At 32.7% G+C, this 25,997-nt stretch overlaps 1 protein-coding gene across 1 annotated transcript in view; it reads left to right on the forward strand.

The window, feature by feature from the left end:
• LOC123538002 (melanopsin-like) overlaps window positions 1-25,910 on the forward strand; it is a 37,178-nt gene extending 11,268 nt beyond the window's left edge. Inside the window, exons 5-8 of the mRNA XM_053529688.1 lie at window positions 23,251-23,436; window positions 23,932-24,098; window positions 24,639-24,747; window positions 25,639-25,910. Of these exons, the coding sequence (XP_053385663.1) occupies window positions 23,251-23,436; window positions 23,932-24,098; window positions 24,639-24,747; window positions 25,639-25,901 (725 nt within the window). The 3' untranslated portion in view covers window positions 25,902-25,910. The remainder of the gene's footprint in view (window positions 1-23,250; window positions 23,437-23,931; window positions 24,099-24,638; window positions 24,748-25,638) is intronic.
• Window positions 25,911-25,997: the final 87 nt, after the last annotated feature.

Here is a 25,997-nt window from a genome sequence, read left to right on the forward strand (position 1 = left end):
ATCTAGATAAATTCTATATTTTTCACAGATCTAGCCTTAATCAGATCTAAACTGACGTAACATCATTCCTTGTCGAATTACACAGAACACGGCCATCGATAGCAAACAACTTTGGAATAATCGCGATAGAAAAGCTGGTCTTAGCGTGTAAGTTGCTTAGTGTACAGAAAGCAAGGTAAAAAGCCTCCACGGTACTCGGCCGCTTCTGTATTTTACGTCGATTTCACAAATAAAATCCTATTGACCAGTCAAGAACAGCCGGCGTAAAAATAAATGATATTCATAGAACAACTGTCATTCGTCATATATTGATTTAATTTTCAGCATTTTATGTATTTCTTTATTATTCATACAAAATTAGAAATCAAATAAATTAGTTAAATCCAGAAATCCATACATTTTGCTATCTAGACATGCATTGTTGTCTTTTTGAAACCTTAGAACGGAGGGACATTTTAGTACTTTACGAGTAACGAGCTGAATATAAGAATTGTAAAAAAATCATAGTTTTGCATGTATCTGTGACACTAACATCCGTAAGCAATGGATGAAGTGGAAACAGTTTATTACTGCCAAAATTGTTGAAATTTCCTTCTTACTACATGTCGAATTTTTTTTTTTTAAAAATCGTACCAGAAAACTGCAAACATCTGTTACAGTTAAACTTATCACGTATACTGTACTGAACATTTGTTTCTAAAGTTTAAACATTAGAATTGGTCAATGTCAGTCATTTCGGTCAAGATACAAGTGAGTATGGTTTGATAATTTTTTGTACATTTTTTCCTGGGAAGTAGAAGGCTTTAAAAAGAATATTCACTTTAGACGGAAATTACATAGATTTTCGATGTACATATTTTTTCTCATATGTTCCTAGTTAACATGACTTAGCACTTGATTTGTGTGTGAATTACTTTGACATGTTTAATCAGCGCGTCGAGAAAACTGAAAGGTAGATTTTGAATTCGGTAGATATATTTCTGTTTTATGTCGATGACGTCGTGCTTTAATATCACTCGCTGACAGTTGAAAAGAAGCAAAGAATAACCGAATTTACATATTATATTATTTTATGTAAACAGATACCCTGTTATTTGTACAAAATTTAGTTTTATACAACCGTTCAGGTGACACAATTTATTTCAAGAAGAGAATCAAACACATTCGACCAGATAAAGAATATGAAAAAGTAGCCCCACAACGTTCACTTCGTTATATTACACTTATAACTAGCTTTGACATTTGTGCAGTAACTCGAATTATGTATGTAGTACATGTATTACTTAAGTTTGCCGTAAGACAAAACGTGAAAAAATCTACTTAAAAGAAGAAAAACCGACGTACTCCAGATCCAACTTGAATATCTACGACCTCACCTAGATTAGCTTGAAAGCCACCGGTGATGTGAATATGGAATGGACTGCTCAATCTATTCAAAATGATCAGACTGAATGCGGTTATTGATGTAACTGTGGCTTGACTCTATAACTCATCCGCATTGTTCTTGGACTGACATGGCCATTTTTATTTAATGTTTCTGAAATAAAAACGAGCGTTTTCTGAATTATTCTTATGACTCTAGTAGCAGGTAAACCCGCAACCAAACGTCAGTTTGATTTGACATTTTATTAGATAACAAAACCTAATTATTTCTCAAGAGTTTTGGAGCGTACTTTTGTATTTGCGATTTAAACATACATTTGTAAAGATTATACTTTTATCCATAAATTTAGCAAAAGAATGAAGCAGACGTGAAGCTCTATCTTGTATCCTATCCGCGGCAGAGGCATCCTTATTATTTATCAAAATTCTGTCCGAGTACATCTGCTAATAAAAATCTTTTAGTATATTTATTATCAAAAGATACATAATAGTTTACAGAGAAAATGGTAAGAGCAAAACATTATTTTCCCTTAATGGTATTCGGTTTGGGGCGTATATATACCGGTAATACAGTACGTGCTAGACATTTGCAATCTGACTGAAAAATATCATATTTAAGGTAATCTATCGAAAACCTACGGATATATTTGCTACTAGTATTCGGCAACAAAAAGGGTTGCACTGAACAATCCATTTGTCTAAAGGAAATAGATTTATATCCACGCATTCGCAGATGGATAGGGTGACTTAACTGAATAGCACCACTAACGGCTTGATTGATAAAATAAAATAACTGAAAATTGCTACGAGTCTGAATGCTAATAAGCGAGAACTTAGAGGCACTTTCACAAAGTTTTACCTATTTTTGGGAGGTATAACATTCGTTTTAGCAAATATTTCAGCGACTCATTTTAAATGCAATTTGATTTACATTGCTCTCTGTAGCATTTTAAATTGTGTGATATTGAAGATGTTTTGATGTACTACGTGTTTCAAAAACCTTTATCTTAGACTATTTTACTTGCATTATAAATAATAATTAGGTCCTAAAACTATCTCTGTAGACAAGTAATTCTGTACTTCGTTTAATATTTAATATCAGAACGAAATGTTGTGATGTTGTCAGACAATTTTGTATTACTCGTAGTCGTAATTACTGGACAAATTATTCTTATTTCGGGAAAATGCTTTCAGTTTTGTCTTTAATAACACAAGTTACAGAATGCGGTGAAAGGCGTGTGTCTCGAGATTGATAATTGATACTATAAAACTTGCTTTACCGTTGATTTAACATACATTTAAATATAAACTATTACTGGAACAGACATTCGTCGTATGACTAGCTTCAACAAACTAAACTCAATTCTAAACAGTTGGTATTTCAAATCTTTGAAATATACTGCGGCTCGTCGAATTTATAATGCCCTTTGCAATAAAGTAGGATACGGCAGAATTTCAGATATCATCAACTGCCTGTTTTATATATGTACTCGTTGACTGAAATGTTAAAATCACATTAATAGAAATTACATTGTCTTCGGCAACAGTATTCTTATCGTAAGCTCATTAATCAAACATGGTGAAGGCTCTTATACAGTCTGTTTACAGAAACGGAAAAAATCGAATTTACTGAACGAAATTCACTAAGATAAATGCACTAATGAACACCACATATTTTAACAACTGAAATTGCAAACATGAATCAGTGTTAACAGACCTTAAAACAAGGAAGTTAGTTATGATCTAATAGTCTTATAGAGGATAATTTTTCTGGTGGTCTCTACCGAAAAATGCACAAATTAATTAAAGTCCAGAAGATATGCATATATATAATATAAACACCAAAAAATATCAATCATATAATTCCAAGTAAATATGTATCCGCACCTAATTTTCCTCTTTTTCTTCTTTTTTCTTTAATTTTTTATGAATTTGCTCTCCACAACAACACTTTGTAAAACAATCTCTCATCAAATTGTGAATCAAAATCATGATGATCGTATAGGAAAGTTTCCGTTTCGACTTAAGAAAGGTACTGCCACTTTATCGTGTGACATTTTCAGCTTGCCGATTCCGTTTTTCTTTGATGACATAAAGAGAAAACTTTCTGTTTCAAGACACTACATTTTTGAGTTTAAAATGTCCCAGATTGCAGTTTTAGTGAGACCTGTCCCCTATTATCTGCAAATGTGTGTCCTGAAACAAATGTATATTTTTAAAGCATGTGACCAGACGAAAATAATGGTGGTAAGAAAAGTTTCTCGGTACCGTAAACTTTTTTCCCCTAATCTGAGCTGAATCTAGATGGATGGGTGCCGTTTCCATGCCGTCTGATTTCCGATACCTTAATAAGATTTAAGACCCGACTGTCTACACTGAGCTAGGAAAATCGATTCAACAATATATTTATGTTACACAATAATTACTTGTACGCAGGAATTCTTAGTTTTATAGACATCATAAATAAGAAGTTGAACATAAATGCCTTTAAAGTACATCTGCCTATTTTATCCAGACAACGTACCCGGGCCACATTACCACACTGGCTGTGCTATTTTATGGTTGACTGCTTTCTTCAATTGTGTTTATCTATTCTGTTGAACGTATGTCTTTCTTTTAGATAAACAATTACAGTATTAAAAGTGATATCATTGTTCAGGCTATGATGATCAAAATTGATTGGGTGATTGTCTTTGACCAGTAAATAAACTCAGTTGTTTGAGAGGTTAATGCCTCTGTAGACTCGAGACTGAAAACTGTTTCGTTAAATCTAATTAAATATACCACTAGTAGGTTTGGGGACGAGTACGTCAACGTGCAATATATAGACTGAAATGGTTTTAGTCAAGGTTGGGCATCTGCCAACATATGTACGATAATTGTTTGTGATCAAGAAGTGGTCTTAATTGTTCTAGTTGCCATCTAGTCAAAGGTTCTTGAGACTAGATTTATATACGTAGTAATCTCAGGTTTCCTTTGTAGTGGTAAGATGTAATTTCTTTTACTCTTTGTTGAACTGTCTTAATGAATTAAGTTTTGAATCCTTCTTTTTCCGGTGAATAAGAATATATATGCGTCGATATTTCTTGACACTTCACGAAATTGTTGTAGTTTTAGTAGCAAGGAATCGTGTAACTACCTGAAAAATCAAACATAATATTATAATTTATTTTACATACGTGATTGCTTGAAATTTTAGGATTATGTTCGAGAAATCGAGAAAAAGACAACCATTAAATGCATAATCCAAGTGAGTACGGAAAAATGTCTAGAAGATGCAGTTACATGTATCTAGGTTCACTTCGTGGTTACACCTAAAAAGGTTTATTCAGGAGGCGATTATAAATCATTCACAAATAAAACTGATTAGTCGTCACATGACATTTAATTGTGACGGTGCGACGTTTAACCCAACAGAACGAAAAAAACTACTGTTGCATCTTTATTGTATATAAATTAGAATAACAGATGTTTATTCCTTAATGCAGATGCCTTCAATTATTTAGAATGCTGACTGGTGAATACCAGTTGCTAGTAATTTAAGAAAACAGAACACGATATATTGCACAATGCAGTAATATCATTGTGTCTTGCCCATGCATAAAAGCCTGTTTGTCGTAAGTAAATGTACAACTTATGTTTCTGTTTATCTGTTCGTTTGTTTGAGTGGTTAATTACCGTTTCTCCGAGGCATTTCAGTTATGTCATGGCAGTCAGTATGCTAACCTCAACAGGTTAACCTCAACAGTGATCTTGAATTCTGTTCTGGTACCAGGTAGATACAAAATTCTCTACACGAATCACAGTCAGTTCGTCAAGGAGAACACCTACTACGTCCGGAAAAACGAATTTAGAAAGTCGCCCTCATAGTTTTGTGTTGTAGCTACTGAGCTAACTGCGTTGACTTGTATGCTAGTTAGGAATTAAATTTTGGTCTCTGAGGAAATTAGCTGTGTGTCATTTTAATCTAACTTCTTGTGTTCCCAATGGTGAATTTGTGCAAGTTAACCAGATTGAATGATATTTTTTTGTAGAATATTTCTATTGTTGTAACAATTTTATTGACTTTTTCAGAGCGAACATTAAGGACTCAGTTAACCTGAAGTTTGTCTTGCACTGTATATGTTTTGATAATGAACACCTTGTTAAAAACACGAAACTCTTTGCAAATAAGTACTGCATACAAAGGAACAGTTTATCATATGCAATTGTTTTTAAAAAGTTTAATGAATATATTCTTACAGAGAGAGAGAGAGAGAGAGAGAGAGAGAGGGAGAGAGAGAGAGAGAGAGTCAATTTATCTATTGAGTTAATACTGTAGTATCCTCCAAATACTTTTATTCAGAGAAGCAAATGTTCATTGTCACGTTTTTACAAATGTGACTGCTTGAGACCATTTATTAGGTAAATGTAATTACATCGATTCGCGGATCGTACTTTTTTCATCATTATTTAATTAGAATTTATTGTCCATCAAAACACAGGTATTTTACTGGAAACATAATGAAGAATACAAGTCTAAGGATAATATGGATATCCATTCGGGAAATAAGTTTTCACAGCATTCGCAATGATTTCAATTATCAATGACGACATGGTTTCAGTCTGGTATTATATGTCCCAGAATTCAGTTTATCACTTTAACTTAGAAATGTAAGAAGATACATTGGAAATCTGGAACGCAACCAAGCAATACAACAACACTGATTCAAACTGGATCTGTCTGGTTCTTTTCGAAACTTTCTTTTTTTTCATAATTGTTTGATCTCCTGGGGTATTTATATAGTGCCTCTAGTTCGAGTTGTCTGTCTGTCTGTCTGTCTGTCTGTCGCGTTGATAAATCTGTCTTGCATTTAGAATAATCCTTTAACAGTTTTTGTCATAGTTTATTCACACTAAGTACTTGGTTGCAGTAACATGTCTAGCTATGCATATTGAACGCGTGATTCAATTTAGTTATTTTATCGCAGTTTAAATATTTACTTTTTAATATATATATTAAATTAGTTGCACATGTTATTTTTATGGTGTAGCCGAACTGTGATTATGGCGTTTTTCAATTTCTGGGATTACAAAGTACATTAGTGGGAACATCACTGTTTTCATGCAGAAGAATGCATTGGACAATGATTTACAACAAAAATACTTTGCATATAAATTTGTAATGCAGAACCTCAAAATTGTGCACATTTATTTTATTTCTTGTCACCCAGTAAATCCATTTTCATCATCAGAAAACATGTATATCTAGTAGGGGTATAATATTAATAACAGGTGTAAGACATTTTACCTTTACCTTGCTAACTTTTTAAAATGGACTAGTCTGTCATTCAATTTTGGCAGTACCATTTATTACTCGAAGGGGTGTTTAAAAATTTACTGACTGAATAGCGAACAGTGCAGACCAAGATCAGCCTGCACATATTTGCAAGCTTATTTTGTTCTGCACTGTTCGCAAAGGCAGAATCACTTGTCATCAGCAGACTAAAGGTGCGCGGATGTTTTGATATTTTAAATGTAGAAAGCATAGAAATGAGTTTATGTTTGTAACAAATGTATTTCAGACATACCTTTCAGGCTACACAGTACGTCTCTCCACATGAAACGGTTTGCTATCACTTTTTTCATTATATAACATTAAAATTCAGTGGGTGCAGAACTAGAATAATGACTCAAATTGCGATGAAAACGAAGAAAGACAATCATATATCAATACTGTAGTGACAAGATGCAGGAAGGTAATCACTAGAAATAATATAGAAAACCACTATTCGAGCTTATTAATATCGGAGTTCTGCCACTATAAAAACATGTACAAACAAATATGTATCTCAAATTATCTAGTTATGTTTAATTCCATATGTGATTGTTCACATGCTCTCCTTTTTATGCAGATCCTATTATAATATTAATAAGTACTAATATAGTAATATTATATTTAATCAGGGTTTGTCTAGACTATCCTTTTCGTATTTCGAATTTAATTATCAGTCCTACGTTCAACTAGTAATTACTTTCAAAACTTCCGGGTCAATTTATTTTTAAAGGGACTAACCAGATCGCACGACAACAGAGAATTAAACGAAGATTTCAACATATCATGGAATTGTTGCTATATTTCTTAAGAAGACCTTAAAACATAATTTTTGAACTCCATACAGATAACAGAGTCACAAATTAAGTTCATTGGTAAAACCGAGAAAATCTCCTTTCATCTAAATTAGTTTTGTTTTCTGCCTTTTTTAATTTCAATGTATCAGATCTCTCCGTGTAAAAGATCTTTTCGCATTCTATCCCTCTTTAACCTTAATCATGTTAGTTCTCTACAGTTTATACAATGAAATGGAAAGTCAACGTATTTAACACAACCATGGAATGTGCGACTAGGGCTGCGTTTACATTTCATTTTCATTAGGAGACAACGGTTCATTTGTTTGATGATGTACTTCCTTGTACAAGCCATATTTTCTACACAATGTTTCCAAGTACAATAGAAATTTAAGGGGTTATTGTAAAAAGGCAAATGTTCTGAATCGGCATTCCTTAGAGTACTCATGTTTAATTTAATGTAGAAAAGGCAAAACATTATATTAAAGTTTCGTTTTACTTCTTGCATTACTATTTAATATTCTAATAAAACAAAGATAAAAACTCAACATAACATTATAACGAAACAGTGTGATTAATGTGTTACGGCTTATATGATGTCAAAAGTGTATGACCTGTTTCTTCCATGATAATTCTAACTCTGACAGAAGACATTTAATGGTCATATGACCCGATTTTATACTTTGATAATTTTACAGCTGCTTCCACTCACGCACATCCATACGCGACTAAATCCTCATCCTCATCTTAATCCAGTTGAATGTGACATAATTTATTGTAATGATTTTACTTATTGGAAAACAATTATGAGTACAGCAACCAAAATAATTGAAAGCTTTCATAGAGCAGACGACAATTAAAGTGAACAAAACGGCAATGATCCTCTTGTTTCTTGATAAAATGTTTTGATGTAAGAACTAATTTTCTAAAATCATTTCCTACACAGCTGTCACAGCGTTGACATGAAAATCGGGAAAGGCTGGTATTAAAATGTATATTAACGACAGTAAAAACATCGTAAAAAAGTTGAGTCTCAATCAACTGAGATAAGGCTCTACTGAAATTACGATGATTTAAAACGTATTTAATAACAAATAACAAGGAAGTGCCAGGCATGATACAGTAAGATGAATGGCGCAGTTCATTTGTTGGGAAAAAACATTCAGACAAAACAAATTGTTAAAATGTTTGGAATTATTTTCCACGGACTTTTCGAAAAGACCCAATCCTTTCTACGCTTGTCGGTCGTTTGCAGCAACAAAAGTATCAGATGTAAACAAAATGTTTATCTTGTTTGTAATGCAATATATAGAAATCATATCATATCATGTCATATCATATCATATCATATCATATCATATCATATCATATCATGTCATGTCATGTCATGTCATGTCATGTCATATTATATCATATCATATCATATTATGATCCAGGAAATAAACATTCGAAATGTAAATCTATAATGATAACCTTATGATAAATTGAAATCAAATCTATCTAAAAGTAAATACAAACCTTTTCTATTGGATCATATGCGAATTCCTTACCTTCATAAGCGGAACTCTATCATATCCATGTTTACAAGAGACCAGACAAACACACGGAGTCCAAGTACGGGATGACTTTTTACAGCCAACGCACGGCACTCAATGTTATGATATGTATAAATTAACTCTATACGTGGAGCTATATTCATAATTTAATATCATGCAGTAGCAGCCGATTGTTGATAAACAGTTTCCAGTGTTTTAATTGAAGTACACATTAACATAGTGTTTACAGGTATTAAGTGTACTATTTTAACCCTAATGCATTGTACTGTTAAGGAGGTAGGTTACCTTTATATTTGTATATGCGCATGTCCAACCGGAAGCTAACGTGACGATTTACGACGACGTTTACGACAAACTAAATGTGTTTGTATATTCATTCTTCTGAAAACAAATCATAGACCTGTCTTCGATCTGACGCTTTATGGTTTAATAATGCAGAAATAATGAATAAATTGCCACAGAAACGCTTCAAAACAATGTTGCCTTAAAATGACGTCATTGACGTCATGACGTTATGTGTCAGTTACCGCGCAAAATTAATAGTTTTTATCTTGAAAGAAGGTAATTCTGTGCATTTTCTTTATTCAAACTATTTTCAAATAACCATTATTTGCTGAAATATTTTTTTATGAATCTTTTGCTCTGAATAATAATCAATATTTTGCTTCTTTTATGTAGTTATATTGAAATGTTATGCGGAATGTAAGAAAATGGATGATGGTAACCAATGTTATTTGGAATATATTTGGGTGAGAGGTTGCTTGTTACGGCCATTTTCAAAAAAAAAAATCTAGCAGTTTGATTTGTAATACCTATTTTACAGGTTCCGTTGATAATTTGTTACTTATATACTAAAACTAAGATCTAAAATTGTTCAAATTTCAGTAGAAAATTGTGGTTTCTTGAATTGAATTGATGTTACCATGGAAACGAAGCCCGTGACCTATGTATCTAAATGTAAAATTCAAAAGCGTTGACACTAGTCTATTTAAGAAACACAGCTTCGGCTTTTTATTTTCATTTCAACAATATCCATGAGAATAAAAGTAGAATGCTGAACGATTTTTCCATGAAAAATGCCAGACGAGGGGTACTGCTGTAAGTATTCTAAGCTTAGAAATTTGTTTGAATAAATGCAGATAACACGAAAATATAACTTACGTTAGAAATAATATGTTTTAAAGCTACATCAACTAGAAAGATAATCTTATTCAATATTATTTTATAAGAATTACGACAAAAAGCAAGATATAAGCCATTTTAAACATCTCTGTTGCCATGGTTACTTTAAACTTTAAGAAAAATAGGGTACCATGTATAGTGCTTGGTATTTTGCTAATAATATTACCCAAATATTCCATGTTGGTCATTAACAGAATGGCACTGAAGCCGTCGAAAACCCCTATTTTTATACATAGTTGTTTAAAAATGAGAGAAAATGCGTTACCATGGAAACACGAGCCCCGCGACACATACTTTTTAAGCTTATATTAGAAAGCTAACGCGCATACTAGTAAAATTATAGATTATGCTGACTTCTACGGACATCAGTGAAACTAAAATACACTGAAAAGAGTTAAATATCCGTATTTTCCTTCTTCTTTCAATATGAAATAGCTTTGGAGGGTCATGTTCTTCAAACCTGGATAAAAAATGAAGTTGAAGGGACAGAGACAAAGAAAACTGAGATTTTAGCAGTTAAAACTTCATATTACACGAAATACAAAAAGATGCTGCGGTTCAACTAATTTGAATTTACCCTTGTAACAAGGTAACCTACCTCCTTAATACACATAGCATGTCAATTAAATGTTGAAGCATTTTCATGAAACTCTGGGACTGTCTGATTAGATCAGCTATAGTTTCATTATGTTAAGATATAGTATTAACTTGTTTAAAGCTGTGTTCTTTTGTCAGTTTGCTGTATTCTCTTGTCTGATGATCATATTGTCTTATTAAAGTGACATGTCTTTATGTTAACATACAGTATCAACAACAACATTGCGTTGAACAAGTTAATGCTCTATGTTAACGTAATAGTTCGTCAAAGTGACAAGATAATATGGACTGTAGACAAGACAGTATATCAAACGGACAAAGTAACACAGAATTAAACAAGTTAATACTGTATATTAACATAATGACATGTCCGTTTGACAAGATAATATGGTCAGTAGACAAGACAGTATAGCAAACAGACAAAACACACATCTTTAAACAAGTTTATACTCTATGTAAACATAATGACATGTCCGTTTGACAAGAATAGTATGGTCAGTAGACAAGACAGTATAGAAAACAGACACAGACAAAATAACACATCTTTTAACAAGTTAATACTGTATGTTAGCAAAATGACATGTCTGTTTGACAAGATAATATGATCAGTAGACAAGACTGTATGGCAAATAGACCAAATAACACATCTTTAAACAAAATAATACTGTATGCAAACATAATGACATGTCTGTTTGACAAGATAATATGATCAGTAGACAAGACTGTATGGCAAATAGACCAAACAACACATCTTTAAACAAGATAATACTGTATGCAAACATAATGACATGTCTGTTTGACAAGATAATATGATCAATAGACAATACTGTATAGCAAATAGACCAAATAACACATCTTTAAACAAGATAATACTGCATGTAAACATAATGACATGTCCGTTTGACAATATAATATGATCAGTAGACAAGACTGTATAGCAAATCGACAAAATAACACATCTTTAAACAAGATGATACTGTATGTAAACATAATGACATGTCTGTTTGACAATATAATATGATCAGTAGACAAGACTGTATAGCAAATCGACAAAATAGCACATCTTTAAACAAGATAATACTGTATGTAAACATAATGAGACAAGATAATCTGATCAGTAGACATGACAGTATAACAAATGGAAAATAACACAGCTTTAAACAAATTAATACCTAACGTTAACATAACGGCATGTTTGTTTGACAAAATAATATGGTCAGTAGACAAGACAGTACAGCAAACCGACAAAATAACACAACTTTTAACAAGTTAATACTGCATGTTAACATAATAAAACTATAGCTGACCACATCAGACGGTTTTTTACATTTTTTTTAAATAGTTGCATACAATTGATGAGGATTTTCTAAATTTAGTGTAAATACCTAAAGATAAAATACTTTGCTGAAAAATGGGCATTGGATAATTATTTCTGTAGGCTTTCTACATCAGTTTAAGTTTTCAAATTTATTTTCGTCCATACATTGTTAAAAAAGGTGTACATTTTTTTCATAATAGTCACTCTGTTCCCAACCAATACAACATAATCCTAACCCAAGACGACGGAGGTAAATAAAGTTATATGAATAAAATCTGTAATGAGTGCAACTCCCATTACACCCATAGCTTTGGCATAAGCGGAATTCTATTACAATAAAAGTGTTTGTGCCATGATCCCAAAGGGCCAGAAAATATAACTACACTGAATCCAAATACGGTGAAACATTTTACAACCACCACACGGCTCTTTAGGATGTAAGAAACGAACTTTTTAAAACCTTTTCATTCTCTTTGAGCTTGCAGAACATTATTTTCCAACACAAACAAGAGTAGAAAAAGCACAGGTTACCGAACTCGTTTTAATTTTATAGGGCAATTTCTTCACCCGCTGTTTAAGCATTCCTGAAATTTTGTAAAATTGAACAAAACATGGTGGTACTTTATAAAACATATAGGGATTTCAGGTCTTACAGTTTAACATGAATACAAGGGGATGTCAGTATTATATGAGCATAATGTCAATAACAAATATCTTTTATTTTTACATGTTGATATATTAACCCCATGGCCACCCACTTTATTTTAAATGAATAAAAAAAACATGTTCAGATCAACAACCAAAAACAATATGACGTTAAGATTTTCAACATATTTTGCAGCTTTGATGACACACAATAATGTTTCAAATGGAGAGAAAAATATTGGGAACACCGTGCATCTAAGAGATTTATTAAAAAACAAAGTTAAAAACTGGTGACTTCGAAATTGTTCTTTTTGTTTTTAATTTATATTTTCTAGATAATATAAAGTGCTATCTTAAAACTTTCATTTCAATTATAGCTTATTATTATTTACTGAGTACATCTAGAAACGCAACACTTGGACTACAGTCAATATTTTTGTAACCTGATAATCGGCAAGAAAACTGCATTAACTTGACATTTATTTTTGTTTTTTGTTTCGGATGATGGCCAGGTTTCTACACGATTTTACAATACTACTAAACAAAATTCAAATATACATGTACAAGGAAAGTATGACAAAATCGAGCGTGAAAATGTTGCGTTTCTAGATGTACTGAGCATATGAATCCGTCAGGAAAATATCAAAACCAAACCTGATCTACTTTAATAGATATTTGAAATTATCTACCCCTACACCATTGTAAATCTTGCGTCAATTTTAGGCAAATGTCAGCCAAAAAATAAGGGTGAAAATTCCTTTTCCTCAAAAAGTAGCATCTATTTGGTTAAATGGTACATTAAAAGCCATATTTTAATTATTTAGCATTCAATTTGGCAAAATATTTTTAAGAAAGCAATATTCGAAGAAACATTTTTCAAAATAGCGGATATCCTGAAAGAAAAAGCTCTTACATCCTTAAAGATTAATGTTGTGATAGGTAATAAAATCTGTAACGAGGTCCTTAAGAAGCATAAAATGCATGCAAGCAAAATAATAGCAGAGTGACTCGGTTTGATTGAAGCCCACCATAGGGTACGACACGCAGTAAAAAGTTTTAAACTAACAAAAGGATCTGCCTTGATCTCCTTAATTCCCGACATGACAATAAAGATATAAGTATAACACTGAATGAGTTGCAAGCTGATTCCGTTTAAAGACACTGATTCACATTGTTTTCACTCGCCTGGTGTGATTTTCCCAGCGCAGAGCTTTCGTCCCATGGTTGTGTCGTAAACCGCAAAGACGATGATTTTTTGTTATCCTCTGAAGTCAGCTCAGGGATGCAATCACCTACCCCCAAATGGGGAGCCAAAACGGAATCAACGTATTCACGGTTTAAAGGGACTTGATTTACAGATACGTTTATATATTGTTTGTGCTACTTAAAGTTCGCAATTAATTAAAGAACTTGTCACGTCACTTTAAAATGGAACTGTAAGAACTTTGTATCTGGTGATACTGAACTTTGATTTTTTTTCTTTCTTTCTTTCTTATAATCAGTTTTTTTTTTTCATATCATCTATTCTTGTTAATAATCATCTTATGTAAATAAATTTGTAAATATTGTAAAGGGTGTTGATTTGTTTTGATGGTTACTGTCGCCGGAACGGCCTTTCCTGTCACAAAAAGCAAAAAGCCTTCTTTCAATTAATTGAGTGTTGTGGTCTCAGCGTTTAATTTCAATATATTTGTTGTGGTTTCATTCTTCGTTCAGTTAGATAATAACCTAGGTTTATCTTCTTAGATTGTATCTAAAAAGTTGGATGCATATCTAATTAATGTCGCACCACCACAATATAGGTCACGTTTGATGTCGAAGGACCTCAGATGCCACTCCAGGCATTAATACATCACAGACGGGCACCTAGGTAGAACAACCGACCTTTTGTAAGTCACCTGGATGGTATACTCACATGAACGAATTATACATCCAAAGCGAGGTTTCGAACCTATCGGAGTTAATTCTAGTGATATGAAGCCTAACATAAGGTACGACACGCATTGCAAAGTATTACACTGCCATGATTTCCTAAGTCCCGAGATATCACATGACAATAAAGATATAAGTATAACACTGAATGAGTTGCAAAATGATTCCGTTTAAGTCAATGACAAATTAATAATGTACTATTAAAGATGTACTCCAACCCCCATTTGCGGACGTAATTCTTCTACAACTACTTTGATACAAAAATGTCAATATACAGATGGTCCTATCTTTATTCTGAAACCAAAAGCGAGAACTTATTTTAAATTCAAATGTTGCTCAGAAAAAGTTATTTAACTTTTCATACAGAATTAAACATGTATATCTACTATTCTAAATAGGTTTTTGCTTCGTCGATGCGAATGCATCAGACCTTTTTTAATTAATTCCTTTTCAACAAATACTTTTTTATTAATCGCAATATTACCTAAATGTTTGTCAATACGACTTGAAACTCAACAAAAACTTGTGTCCGTTTTTGTCCACGTTTGTGGGAAATAAATCATTTATAGCCAACTAACGCCTGTCATGGCAAATCAAAGTTATCAATAAAAGGTTACTTTAGTTCTGAAGCAAAGTTGATTTCTGTAAAACTGCCATTTTACGCAGAAACATCTTTGAAATAACTGCCACATTGCAAGGGAAGAAATTAATGGAAGCGTTTTTTTTTAATTATGCACGACTTTGCTGTCAAACGTCACGAAAGAAAATAACCACACTTTGTGATAATATAATGCCTTAACACAACGATATCATACAATCTTAGAGATCAATAATTCAACATTTCATATGCAAAATGAAAAAAAAAGAAGAGAGAGAAAACAATGACCTGAATATTTTTTATTTATTGAATATTGCACAAGAATGTGTCATTGTCTCAAACAACGCTGTATGTTTACTAACAAAACTGATTTTTAAATTGCTCCTACCGATTTTAAGTAGAAATGTAGGTTTACTACAACCAAAGGTGACCATTGGTCTATAAAAGTGCTTATCTTAATCTACGTTATTAAATAAAATATGTAAAGCATTTAGGCACATGGAATTTTACATAGATCTTTAGAAAATTGTGCCGAATAGCTATCGGAATAATGCCGTTTTTAAAACTACCTTTAATTTCTTTGACTTTGTAGATGATAGGAGAGTCAGATCTGTAAAATATGTGGAATAGCCATCTTTTGTGTCAGTAAAAAATGATAGAAATTAGAAAGAATGTTAGTTTTAAGCTTAACAAGATAACAGACATCAATGATACTGATTTATCGCCTTTTATGGTTTTGACGTCTTATGCAAACTTCAGAGCATATGACATAATTCATTTATGAGTAGCGTGAGTGCAGAAGAGCATTTATGCGAGTCTTGTGACGTATGGAATGGGCTTTTGACGCCGTCAATGTTATTCACTGTGAATTCAGCTAGTGTTTATAAGTTTATAGATGGTTTTGTGAAAAAGCGAAATGAAATTATAACTTAGCACTAAATATATATCGATGCTTCAGGCGCAAAAATGTTTACAGCATTGATGTAAAGAGGTAAAGAGGCAGTGCACTGTGTGACGATATTAGACTTTGAGAGCCCTAAAATAAGAAAGTTTTACGTTATTCAAACCTTGAATTTGTATTCAAAGTGAAACTGTTGAATAACGATAGACACGGAAATTTGCTGTTCATATGTACTTAAGATACATGTACTCAAGTCAAATATTTACGCTTATTGCAATAGGATTTTCTTATTAACTTAGTGCAATGTCCTTTTGCGTGATCGAAAATAGTTATTTTACAGTTCTTAGCATGGCTCGACATTTTATGACTTATTCGAGCTATCTTTGTACTTATTCGAGCTATCTTTGTAATGGAAGCGCTACATTCAGCCTGTCTTTACAATGAACTGTACTTAAAGTGATTATATAGACTGAAAACAGCTTGGAATTTCTAATTGTCACAGGTCTTGTTTACATACATTATGGCGTCATGCCATGACGCATTTTAAGTGCAAGACTGTTCCATTAACTACACAGTCCATTGATATCCAAATTCTACTTGGTGGGTTATTATATCTAATATGTGTTTTGTTGATGGAATATAGAAGAGGGCAAACAAGCGTACGTAACTACAAAAGAAACGACAGGAGTCCATAAACATTTAAGAAATGTAAAATCGTGTTCCGTTACAAACGAATATCTTTGGCTGCATGTTAGACTTACAAAGTCTGTTGAGATCAAGTAACCTGCAATAATGTTCATTTCTTCCTTCATATTAAACCCTTTCCTCTCTAGGCTCAGAGTCAGAGATAAGAGAATTTGTAATTATTTTCAGAAAGTGCTATTAAAGAGAAATCTAAAGGACTGTAACGATTGATGCTAGTCTAGCTACTTGTTAGATGTATACATTATTAAAACACACTTAAACCAAATTACTTCAAGTCGTTTTCATTAGATTGAATTTGACTTAGAAGTCCTTTAATCTAGACCATTAATTAAAAATAAATTTTAAAATATGACACGCCTTGCTTGTAGTAGCATCGATTTCTATAAAACCCGATACAACCTAATGCGCGAGGAATGTCTCCAGCGTAGTATTATCGTATATTTGCACGGAGACATATGCTTCTGTTCAGTGTCGCAGTAAATACTGAATGAATGTTTGTACAACATTAACACTCCAATATTATACTCAAATATACGTTACCTGGTGTAAAAATAAATTTAATTGCACTAATTTCTTTAAGTACTGCTGTAAAATGATTAAATATAACAAATTATATAACAGATAGATGTTATAATTAAAACTAAATAATGTTCAATATGAGCAGAACGATGGAGATGTTTGGTGAAAAAGATGAAAAAATACATCGTATACCAACAGTGCCTATTTTCGATGGATTTATATGGATTGATACACGAGAACAACGCGATTACGGTACTGATATATCGTTATTAAGGAATATTACACAAACATGTTGTGGAAACCTTGAACAAAATGTGGAGTCCACTATACTTTATGTACCAGATTATTTGTATATCGTTTATTCATCATACATTTCCTTAATTTTTGTGCTTGGTTTAAGCCAGAATGCTGTTACTCTGTATGTATTTATTAAGGAGCGGTGCTTAAGAAGATCACACAATGTGTTCATTGTTGGACTTGCCTTGAGTGATATATTAATGTGTTTGTCTAGCACATGGATGGTAATAGTGTCATCTGTTTATCATCGATGGATATTTGGATATGCAGGTATATTATATTTTATTGGCATTTTTTAATATTTGGATGAGCTTACTATTAGATAGTTTTAAAGTATGTTTTGTGTATGGCATTATTTAGCTAACACAGTGAGCTATATTTATATATATGATCATGCTATTTTGGATATATTGGTATCTTTTTTTTTAAAATGTTTTCATTTGTCAAGAAAGTAAACTACCCCTGTCTGAGATTCATGCATGGTTCACGCAAGTGATATGGGGTTTTAAATTTAAATTTGATATAACGATACATGTACTGTAGCTAGAAGAGGACAATCACATGAATTTGAATTTAAAGTGCTGAGTTACATTTTACCGGAAAGAGTATGTCCTTTTCAGACATGTTGGTCATTACTTTATCATTAAAGTATATAGCATGTTCGCAAAAAAAGCAGATTTAAATTCGGTCAATAATGATTGTTCAATGATATGTTCGAATTAGGTACTATTAATACAAATGTCTCCAAATTGTTTTTACCTGAACGAAATAATGTCTTTCAATTGAAGACAGTTGTTTTTAAATATGCTATTATATCCTAGCTCAGAAAGGCACGTATTTGCTTTTATTGCTAAATTTAACGTATATTATATTTAGGTCTTACTTTGAAATAATGAATTTCTTTTGTTTCATACATACTACTATTGCATGTAACGGTTACCCAACCCTTGTGGCTAATATTTTAAAGTTAAATGATAAAATTCGTAGATTCGTCACTTTATATTTATATTCTTCGGTTTCATGGCAAGTACACAATGAATATATATATACACACAAACTTTCATCCGTCATATATTGTTATCACATTTTCCTATTTATACACTTCTTTCGAAACATTCTAACTAAGGATCATTTTTACTTTAATTTACCCTTAACAAGTGAAATGTAGAACGTATCTATATCATAATTTAGCATTTGATGCTAACAAACGTTACAAATGAATTACAACCATTTTGGTCAAAAGGCATTAAGTTCACTATAGTTTTGTTTGGAAATTTAACTTTCCTAGAACATATAATTTCAAAAGGCGTTTTGGAACAGGATATTATTTTTTTAAGGAAAACCAATGGGGATTTTAAGTTTCAATGTCCTTAAATTTCTTTTGTGTTCTAGTAAATAGGTAATCAACGAATGTTGAAAGATGAGAAATTATATGTAAGGTCTATTTTATCAGAAGTTCATTTTCACTGTTAATTGAGATATATGAGATTACTAAAACTAACACCCACTTAGGGTGTATGGTCGATACACACAAACAGTGTTTAGCATATTTACATTTACTCTCTTTTGTGCGAACTGACAACATTGCAAAATACTTATTATATGTGTAATAAACTATATTTTGTTAAGCCATCTACGAGTATATAGGCGTTGCCCTAAATTTTGTAAGAATATTATGTACCAAATACTTGTAATCTGCTGTTCAAAATTACTAAATTTACCAATATACGATGTCAACACCTTGCTGTAGCGTGCTGATTACATTGACATGTTTAATCAACGCATTGGGACAACTGAATATTTGAATTTGGCTGATATATTTCTGTTTTATGAAGATGACTATATACCTTATTGCCACTCGTTGACAAAAATAACCGAATTTACGGTCAGTTCATCAACAAGTATATAAACTGCGCACGGAAAACGAATTTGCAACATAACGCTTAATAGTCTTGTGTTGTAGCTACTTAGCTAACTGAGTTAATTTCCATGCTTGTTTTGAAATTAACTTTGATCTCGGACGAAATTGTGTGTTATTTTAATCTAAAATCTTGCATTCACGTGGAGATTTTATAAATTAACAAAATTGAATAACACTTCTTACAATTTGAGTATTTTAATTATTCTAACAGCTTTTTCAGGATGACGTTGAATCTAGGCATTGTGAGGATATTGCTTCAAACATGGACTCGGCAGTTAACCTGTAGTTATTAAAGACTGTCTTTAAGTTTGTGTTTTCTTATGAAAACCTTGATAGAAACATGTAGTTGATCCTTGAAATTCATTGCAAATAAATACTACATACAAATGAAATATTATGACATGACATTTTTGTTACTTACTTTAATGGAGGTCGTCTTTAAGAGACAGACGATCAATTTAATTTATGAAGTTAATACTGGTGTAGTATTCTCCAAATGCTTTGACTTTATCTATTTAATCTAGAGAAGCAAATATCTTCCCTCAAAGATAATTGAAACTTTTAATAAGAGTACTTTAGTTGTAAAACCATTACACTCACGGTCACGTTTCTTTACTCAGGTGACTCCATCGGAGAATTTATTAGGTAATTGTATCGATTCTAACTTTTATTCTGTGAAGAAGAGGTAATACGGTTCACCCTGGCGTAGCCCGGTGAAATACACACGCTGCATATAACCGATCCGATATATTTAAATATGGTATTGCTATGTATTATTTCGATTATAATAGTTCCCTTAAATATACTCGAAGATAAGACAGGGAATCACCATTCATGGTGCATGTATGGCGCCAAATGTAGAAAATCGATAAGACGTCAATGCCTAACCGGGTTTTGACAGTGCCAAAACACGGAAAGTAACACTAGAAAAATATTAGCTTACTCAGTTTGGCTGAGTTCGTTCAGGAAAGATAATGAAATATTCAACACCCCTGACGCCCCTTATTGCCAGCTTAAGCGGCATTCTGTTACAATAAAATTCAGGACCAGAAAATATAACGACAGTGAGTTCAGTTATATCAGACACTTACCTATATATTTCAGAAAGTAAATGATACAAAACCTGCAAAATAGAAAATATTATTTTTCTTTTTTTTCTATTTCTCTTTATAAAGATTAGTTGTATGCAACACCTGGTGCTTACAAGACGGATGAAAATTATATCATCCTTCTTTTCATTCAGAATCACGTGTATGAACCTTCAGCTGTTTACATTTCCTTGTGAATGGTAATTTCTCTTTTCAACCTAACACATGTTTGTACAAATAAGGTGTGTCTACTTCTGTTTGTTATATATTGCAAAAGCAGTGGAACCCATCGCTAGGCGAAAAACAATAGATTGGGTCTGTAGAGGAAACTATCTGCCCTTGTAGCGAAATATTCGTTATCCAGAAGTGTTGTACTGTCATTATTATACGGCTGGCCCACTTTACGGCGACGGATTATTTTTTCTGTGTTGCCTTTGTTCAATGGTTTATTGACTTTAATACATAACCTTTATTATTACATAATTTTTGTTTTGACTTAGAGAAACGCTTTTTGATCTCTAATAACCTGCCAAAACATGAGTAGATCAAACTGACAAATAGCTCGGGACGATGTACATAAACATAATAAAGTTTGCTTTATTGGGTTTGACGTTACACCAACACAATTATAGGTCATATGGCAACTTTCCAGCTTTGATGAGGGGTGGGGCGGGGGGGGGGAGGAAAGACCCCAGGCGCCCCTCCGTGCATTATTTCATCACGGGCGGAAACCTGGGTAGAACCACCGACCTTCCGAAAGCCAACTGGATGACTTCCTCACATGAAACTCCCCGAGTGAGGCTAGAACCCACAGTGGTGTGGGGCAGGTAATTTGAAGTCAGCGACCTTAACCACTCGGTCAAGGAGGCCCCTAAAATATAATGTCAATGCCAAAGAAACATTCTAAAAACGTGAAATATACAATAAACAATATTAAATTGTAAATGTAACGACATATCTCCCTATACTTGGAAGCACCGTTTTTATAACTTTGGGAACACGTGATGTATTCAGCGTGTCTGTATCTATGAGCTTCAGCTAGGATGCCGCCCGAGGAGTGCTGCATGATTCATAGCATCAAATAAACAGACTCAGTCAAACTAAATGCGGTCTTGTTGCTTGGTTGAGTTCTTTGCCTACAATGGATCTTCATAAATTTTATTGATACTACATACTATATCCATTGGTGCCAATGACCATAGAACATGCGCCGTAAAAGGTCAATATAAGCCATATTTAACTTTTACCCTGTTACGTTTCTAGAATTGACTGTTCTATCATTCAGTTTTGACAGTACCATCTATTACTCGAAGGGATGTTCATTGAAAATTTACTGACCGAATAGCGAATAGTGCAGACCAGCATCTTGGTCTGTACGGTCGTAGAGGCAAAATTACTTGGCGCCAGTAGGCTAAAGGTTAAGATAAATATACGTGGATAGCCAAAGCACATAAAACATTCGCCGTATAAGGCCAATATAAGCTATATCAAGGAGAAGTATACATGAAAATGGCACGTTGCTAAGGGACGTAGAGCATGAGCAGAAAAGGAGTTAAGAAATGAAAAGTCAATATTAGCCATATCGTAGACAAATACATGTGGAAAAGAAAGAGTATTCGCCGTAAAATGTCATTATAAGTTATGTTATTTATGTTCAGTCAACGGAAAATATTTTAATTCACTTTCTGTTTCGTATAGAAAGAAACACGTTTATTTTCGTATAAAACAAAATCGGTTCAATTATATCAAGGACGGCCTAGTTCGCCACATTACCAGATTATCTGACGGCATTAATAAAACTGATCACACTGCGTTTTTCGAGAGTAAATCTTTCCAGATTGCGTCACAGAAAATTTCAAAAGGAAATCGTTAGAAGGAAAGATAAAACGGGATACTTGTTTTGCATCTTTGATGCATGAGTTTGCACGTCTACGCCAGTTGGCATCGCTACGATTATCCTTACTTTTTTCCTTGACCGTCTTAAGTTTACTTTATAATGTCAAGTATATAAAACTGTCACAGCTAAGTTCACTTAGCACTCATTTAGGTACGTCTGAAAGCCGGTTCTAAGCTGTCTTTTGTGTTGTGTTGATAAAGAATAACAATATAATACTTAGTATCTGAATCAGTGCTTGAATAATGTCTCTTGATAGGCTGTCCTTTATGTTGATAAAAATAACAGTAAATCCTTGACCCAGTGCCTGAAGAATGTCCCTTGATAGGCTGTCTTTTGCGTTGATAAATAACAATATAATCCTTAAATCAGTGTTTGAAGAATGTTTCTTTATACAAATAACAATGAAATAACTTGAACGTAAAATATGTAAACTACATAAATACGTTTTAAATTACCAAAAAAAATTCTTCTTTTTACATAAACGCAGTACATTAAAGATGGCATTTCTTTAAAGTTCATTGACACCTCATTAGAACCCAATATTTAGTATAGATTTCAATATCTACAATATATTATTAAAATTTTATACCTTACCCTTTTTAGGTTGTGTGTACTATGGATTTTCCACGACATTACTGGGCATAACTCAAATATCTTTACTCGCAACAATAGCTCTAGACAGATACCTCGTTATTGTCAGACCAACGCACAACACCATCGGTATGAACAAAGCGGTTATCATGGTTTTGTGTTGCTATGGTTATGGATTTTTATGGGCAGTTTTACCAGGTAATTGAATTGACTGAAACCTCGGCTACATTTTTACTATAATGAAATACGTGTCTTTATTATGATATGTTTATATTTTACTACATGTGATATGACATATTTCTGCTGTGCAGTGGATTTTAACCATGGATTTCTTATTTCCACTTAATTTACATATTTTTAGGACAAAAGTCAAACAGGAAAAGACACTTTCAAAGAACGTAGGCATCCCAACAGCACCTAACCGTAAATCTCAAGTTACTGTGATACACGAACATCTGTGATCCCTTGATCCCTTGTGTTATTCACAATTCATAAGGACAAAATAAACATTTTCAGTCAGGCTGATTCGTACGATTTTTTTTTGTTTATTTTATTCATAGACTTACACCATTACTGTTTGTTTCACATTGTGCGAATGAAAATCATTTTTATCTAATTCTGCCACATTTATCACTTCGAAAAGACACTATTCACCTGTTGTATAACCTTTATATACCTTTTTTCACTCTTTAGCAATTGGTTGGATTTCTTATCAATTGGAGGGCATTCGACTTAGATGTGCCATAAATTGGAGAAGCAAACGGCCAATAGATTTATCATACTCGATGTCCATACTGGTTTTAGCGTGGGTTGTTCCCCTTGGAGTGATTCTATTCTGTTATGGAGGTATATGTACCTTGGTAAGTATTTCCTTTATCTGATAACAACACAAGGCTAAGTATATACAAGACAAGTTATATTCAATTTTCTGCGTAGCTGGAAATGTTCCATGAAACTTATTATTTTTATTTTAGGTAAGATAGTTTATGTATTTATATAATAGAAAAAAGTATGGGTTCAAGAGAACAATTTGGCTATTTTGAGAAGGCGTAAAACGTAATCATTCGAGTGATATTTACTCTTTCTAATTTGTATGAGGACACAAGAAAGACAAAGATCCGATAGGAATAAAAACGTTCTTAGAACGTTCCTAGAACGTCTTGTGGTACCATTTTTGATTGACAGATTAACCCCGCCTTAGCAGAGTTACACAGTGGCATATGACTCTCTAAATGTTCTGAATTTCCCTTACACTTAAATACCATAAAATTCAAATCAATTTAAAACAAAACGTAAAATGCAAAATGTAAATTGAAACAATGCCCGCCGGGTAACTTATTTTGACAATTCTGTACTTTTTGGTAGTGTGACAGTGTTATGTTTATTGTATTTGTTTGTAGATATACCAAGAGAGAGAAAAACCCCTAAGAGCAATGATGAGGAAGGGAAAATCCACCAAACACCGACGTCGAGAACAACGAGTGGCAATTACGGTTCTCCTTATGATTGGTAATGTTTAAAAAATTGAGAAAAAAAAAACGTTTTTCATCAATTTCAATTCTTGAGGTTTAAGTTGTATTCAAATTTCAATTGCTATTTGACGATAAATTGTAATATTGTTTAGATATTTACTATTTACTCTAAGACTATGTTATCAGAAATAGTAATATACAATCATAGTATCGAAAAAGCCATTATTATCGTATTTACAACATTTCATTCGTGAGCTTTCAAAATTAATTCTAATTGTTATTATTTTGAGATACTGAAAACGTCTTTGCCACTCTTACTGAGGATAATCTTGTCAACATTTAGTTAATTGCGCAAGAGTTTCAACATTGTTTGACAGTTGGTTATTGCTTTCTAATGGAAAACACTTCTAGAAAGGGTCCGATAGAAAAGGACATGCTCAAATAACGCGGAATGGAACCCAACAGCAGTTTATGAATTTACTTGTTCTTGAGTAGCATGTACATAAACATAATATTGACACACATACAACGTGGACTAAACAAACAAATTAAACAGCTGGAGACCAGTTGCAAAAACATCACTGACAAACGGTGCACAAAATCCTTATTCTTCAATATAAGTATTTCGTGACAGGAACATTCAATAATATTCCTCCTCTATAAAACCTGTAACTTCAACAAAAGTTGATCTTCTTATAGATTTTATTATCTTGTTTAACAAACAAGTTACTACAACCGTTATTTCATGACGCGGACATCTAGAAAATTACTATTATTTCAAGTCATTGAGTGCAAGTTTGTTTTAAATTTATGTACACAATAACTTTCACTTCTGAAGGTAAAGTCTTACTTTTTCACGCGTCTTAATTTCAAACTTGTGTTGAGCTTACTTATTTTTTTTCATGATTAAATTTTTATCTATTTACAGGTGCTTTCTTCTTGAGCTGGACTCCATACTCTATTGTTACCATAATCGTGATATTCGGAAAACTAGATGATGTGCCAGTTTCTGTTATTATGATTCCAACATTAATGGCGAAATCATCAATCATTTGGAACCCATTAATTTATGTGGTTAGACATAATGAATTCCGAAAAGCATGCGTGCGACACGTGCCGTGTATTTCATGGATCAAAAATGCGTTCATTCTGTCACCATCGACAACGAATACTACTTCGAATTCTGTATAGTTCCTAGAGTTATAGAGTTTTCGTACATAAAATCCATCTTAAAGTTTATTTTTAATGCACTTTATCGCCACATAAACTATCAAAACAAGCAATATC

This window comes from Mercenaria mercenaria, chromosome 18 (genome assembly GCF_021730395.1).
Source record: "Mercenaria mercenaria strain notata chromosome 18, MADL_Memer_1, whole genome shotgun sequence".
Classification (NCBI taxonomy): Eukaryota; Metazoa; Mollusca; class Bivalvia; order Venerida; family Veneridae; genus Mercenaria; species Mercenaria mercenaria.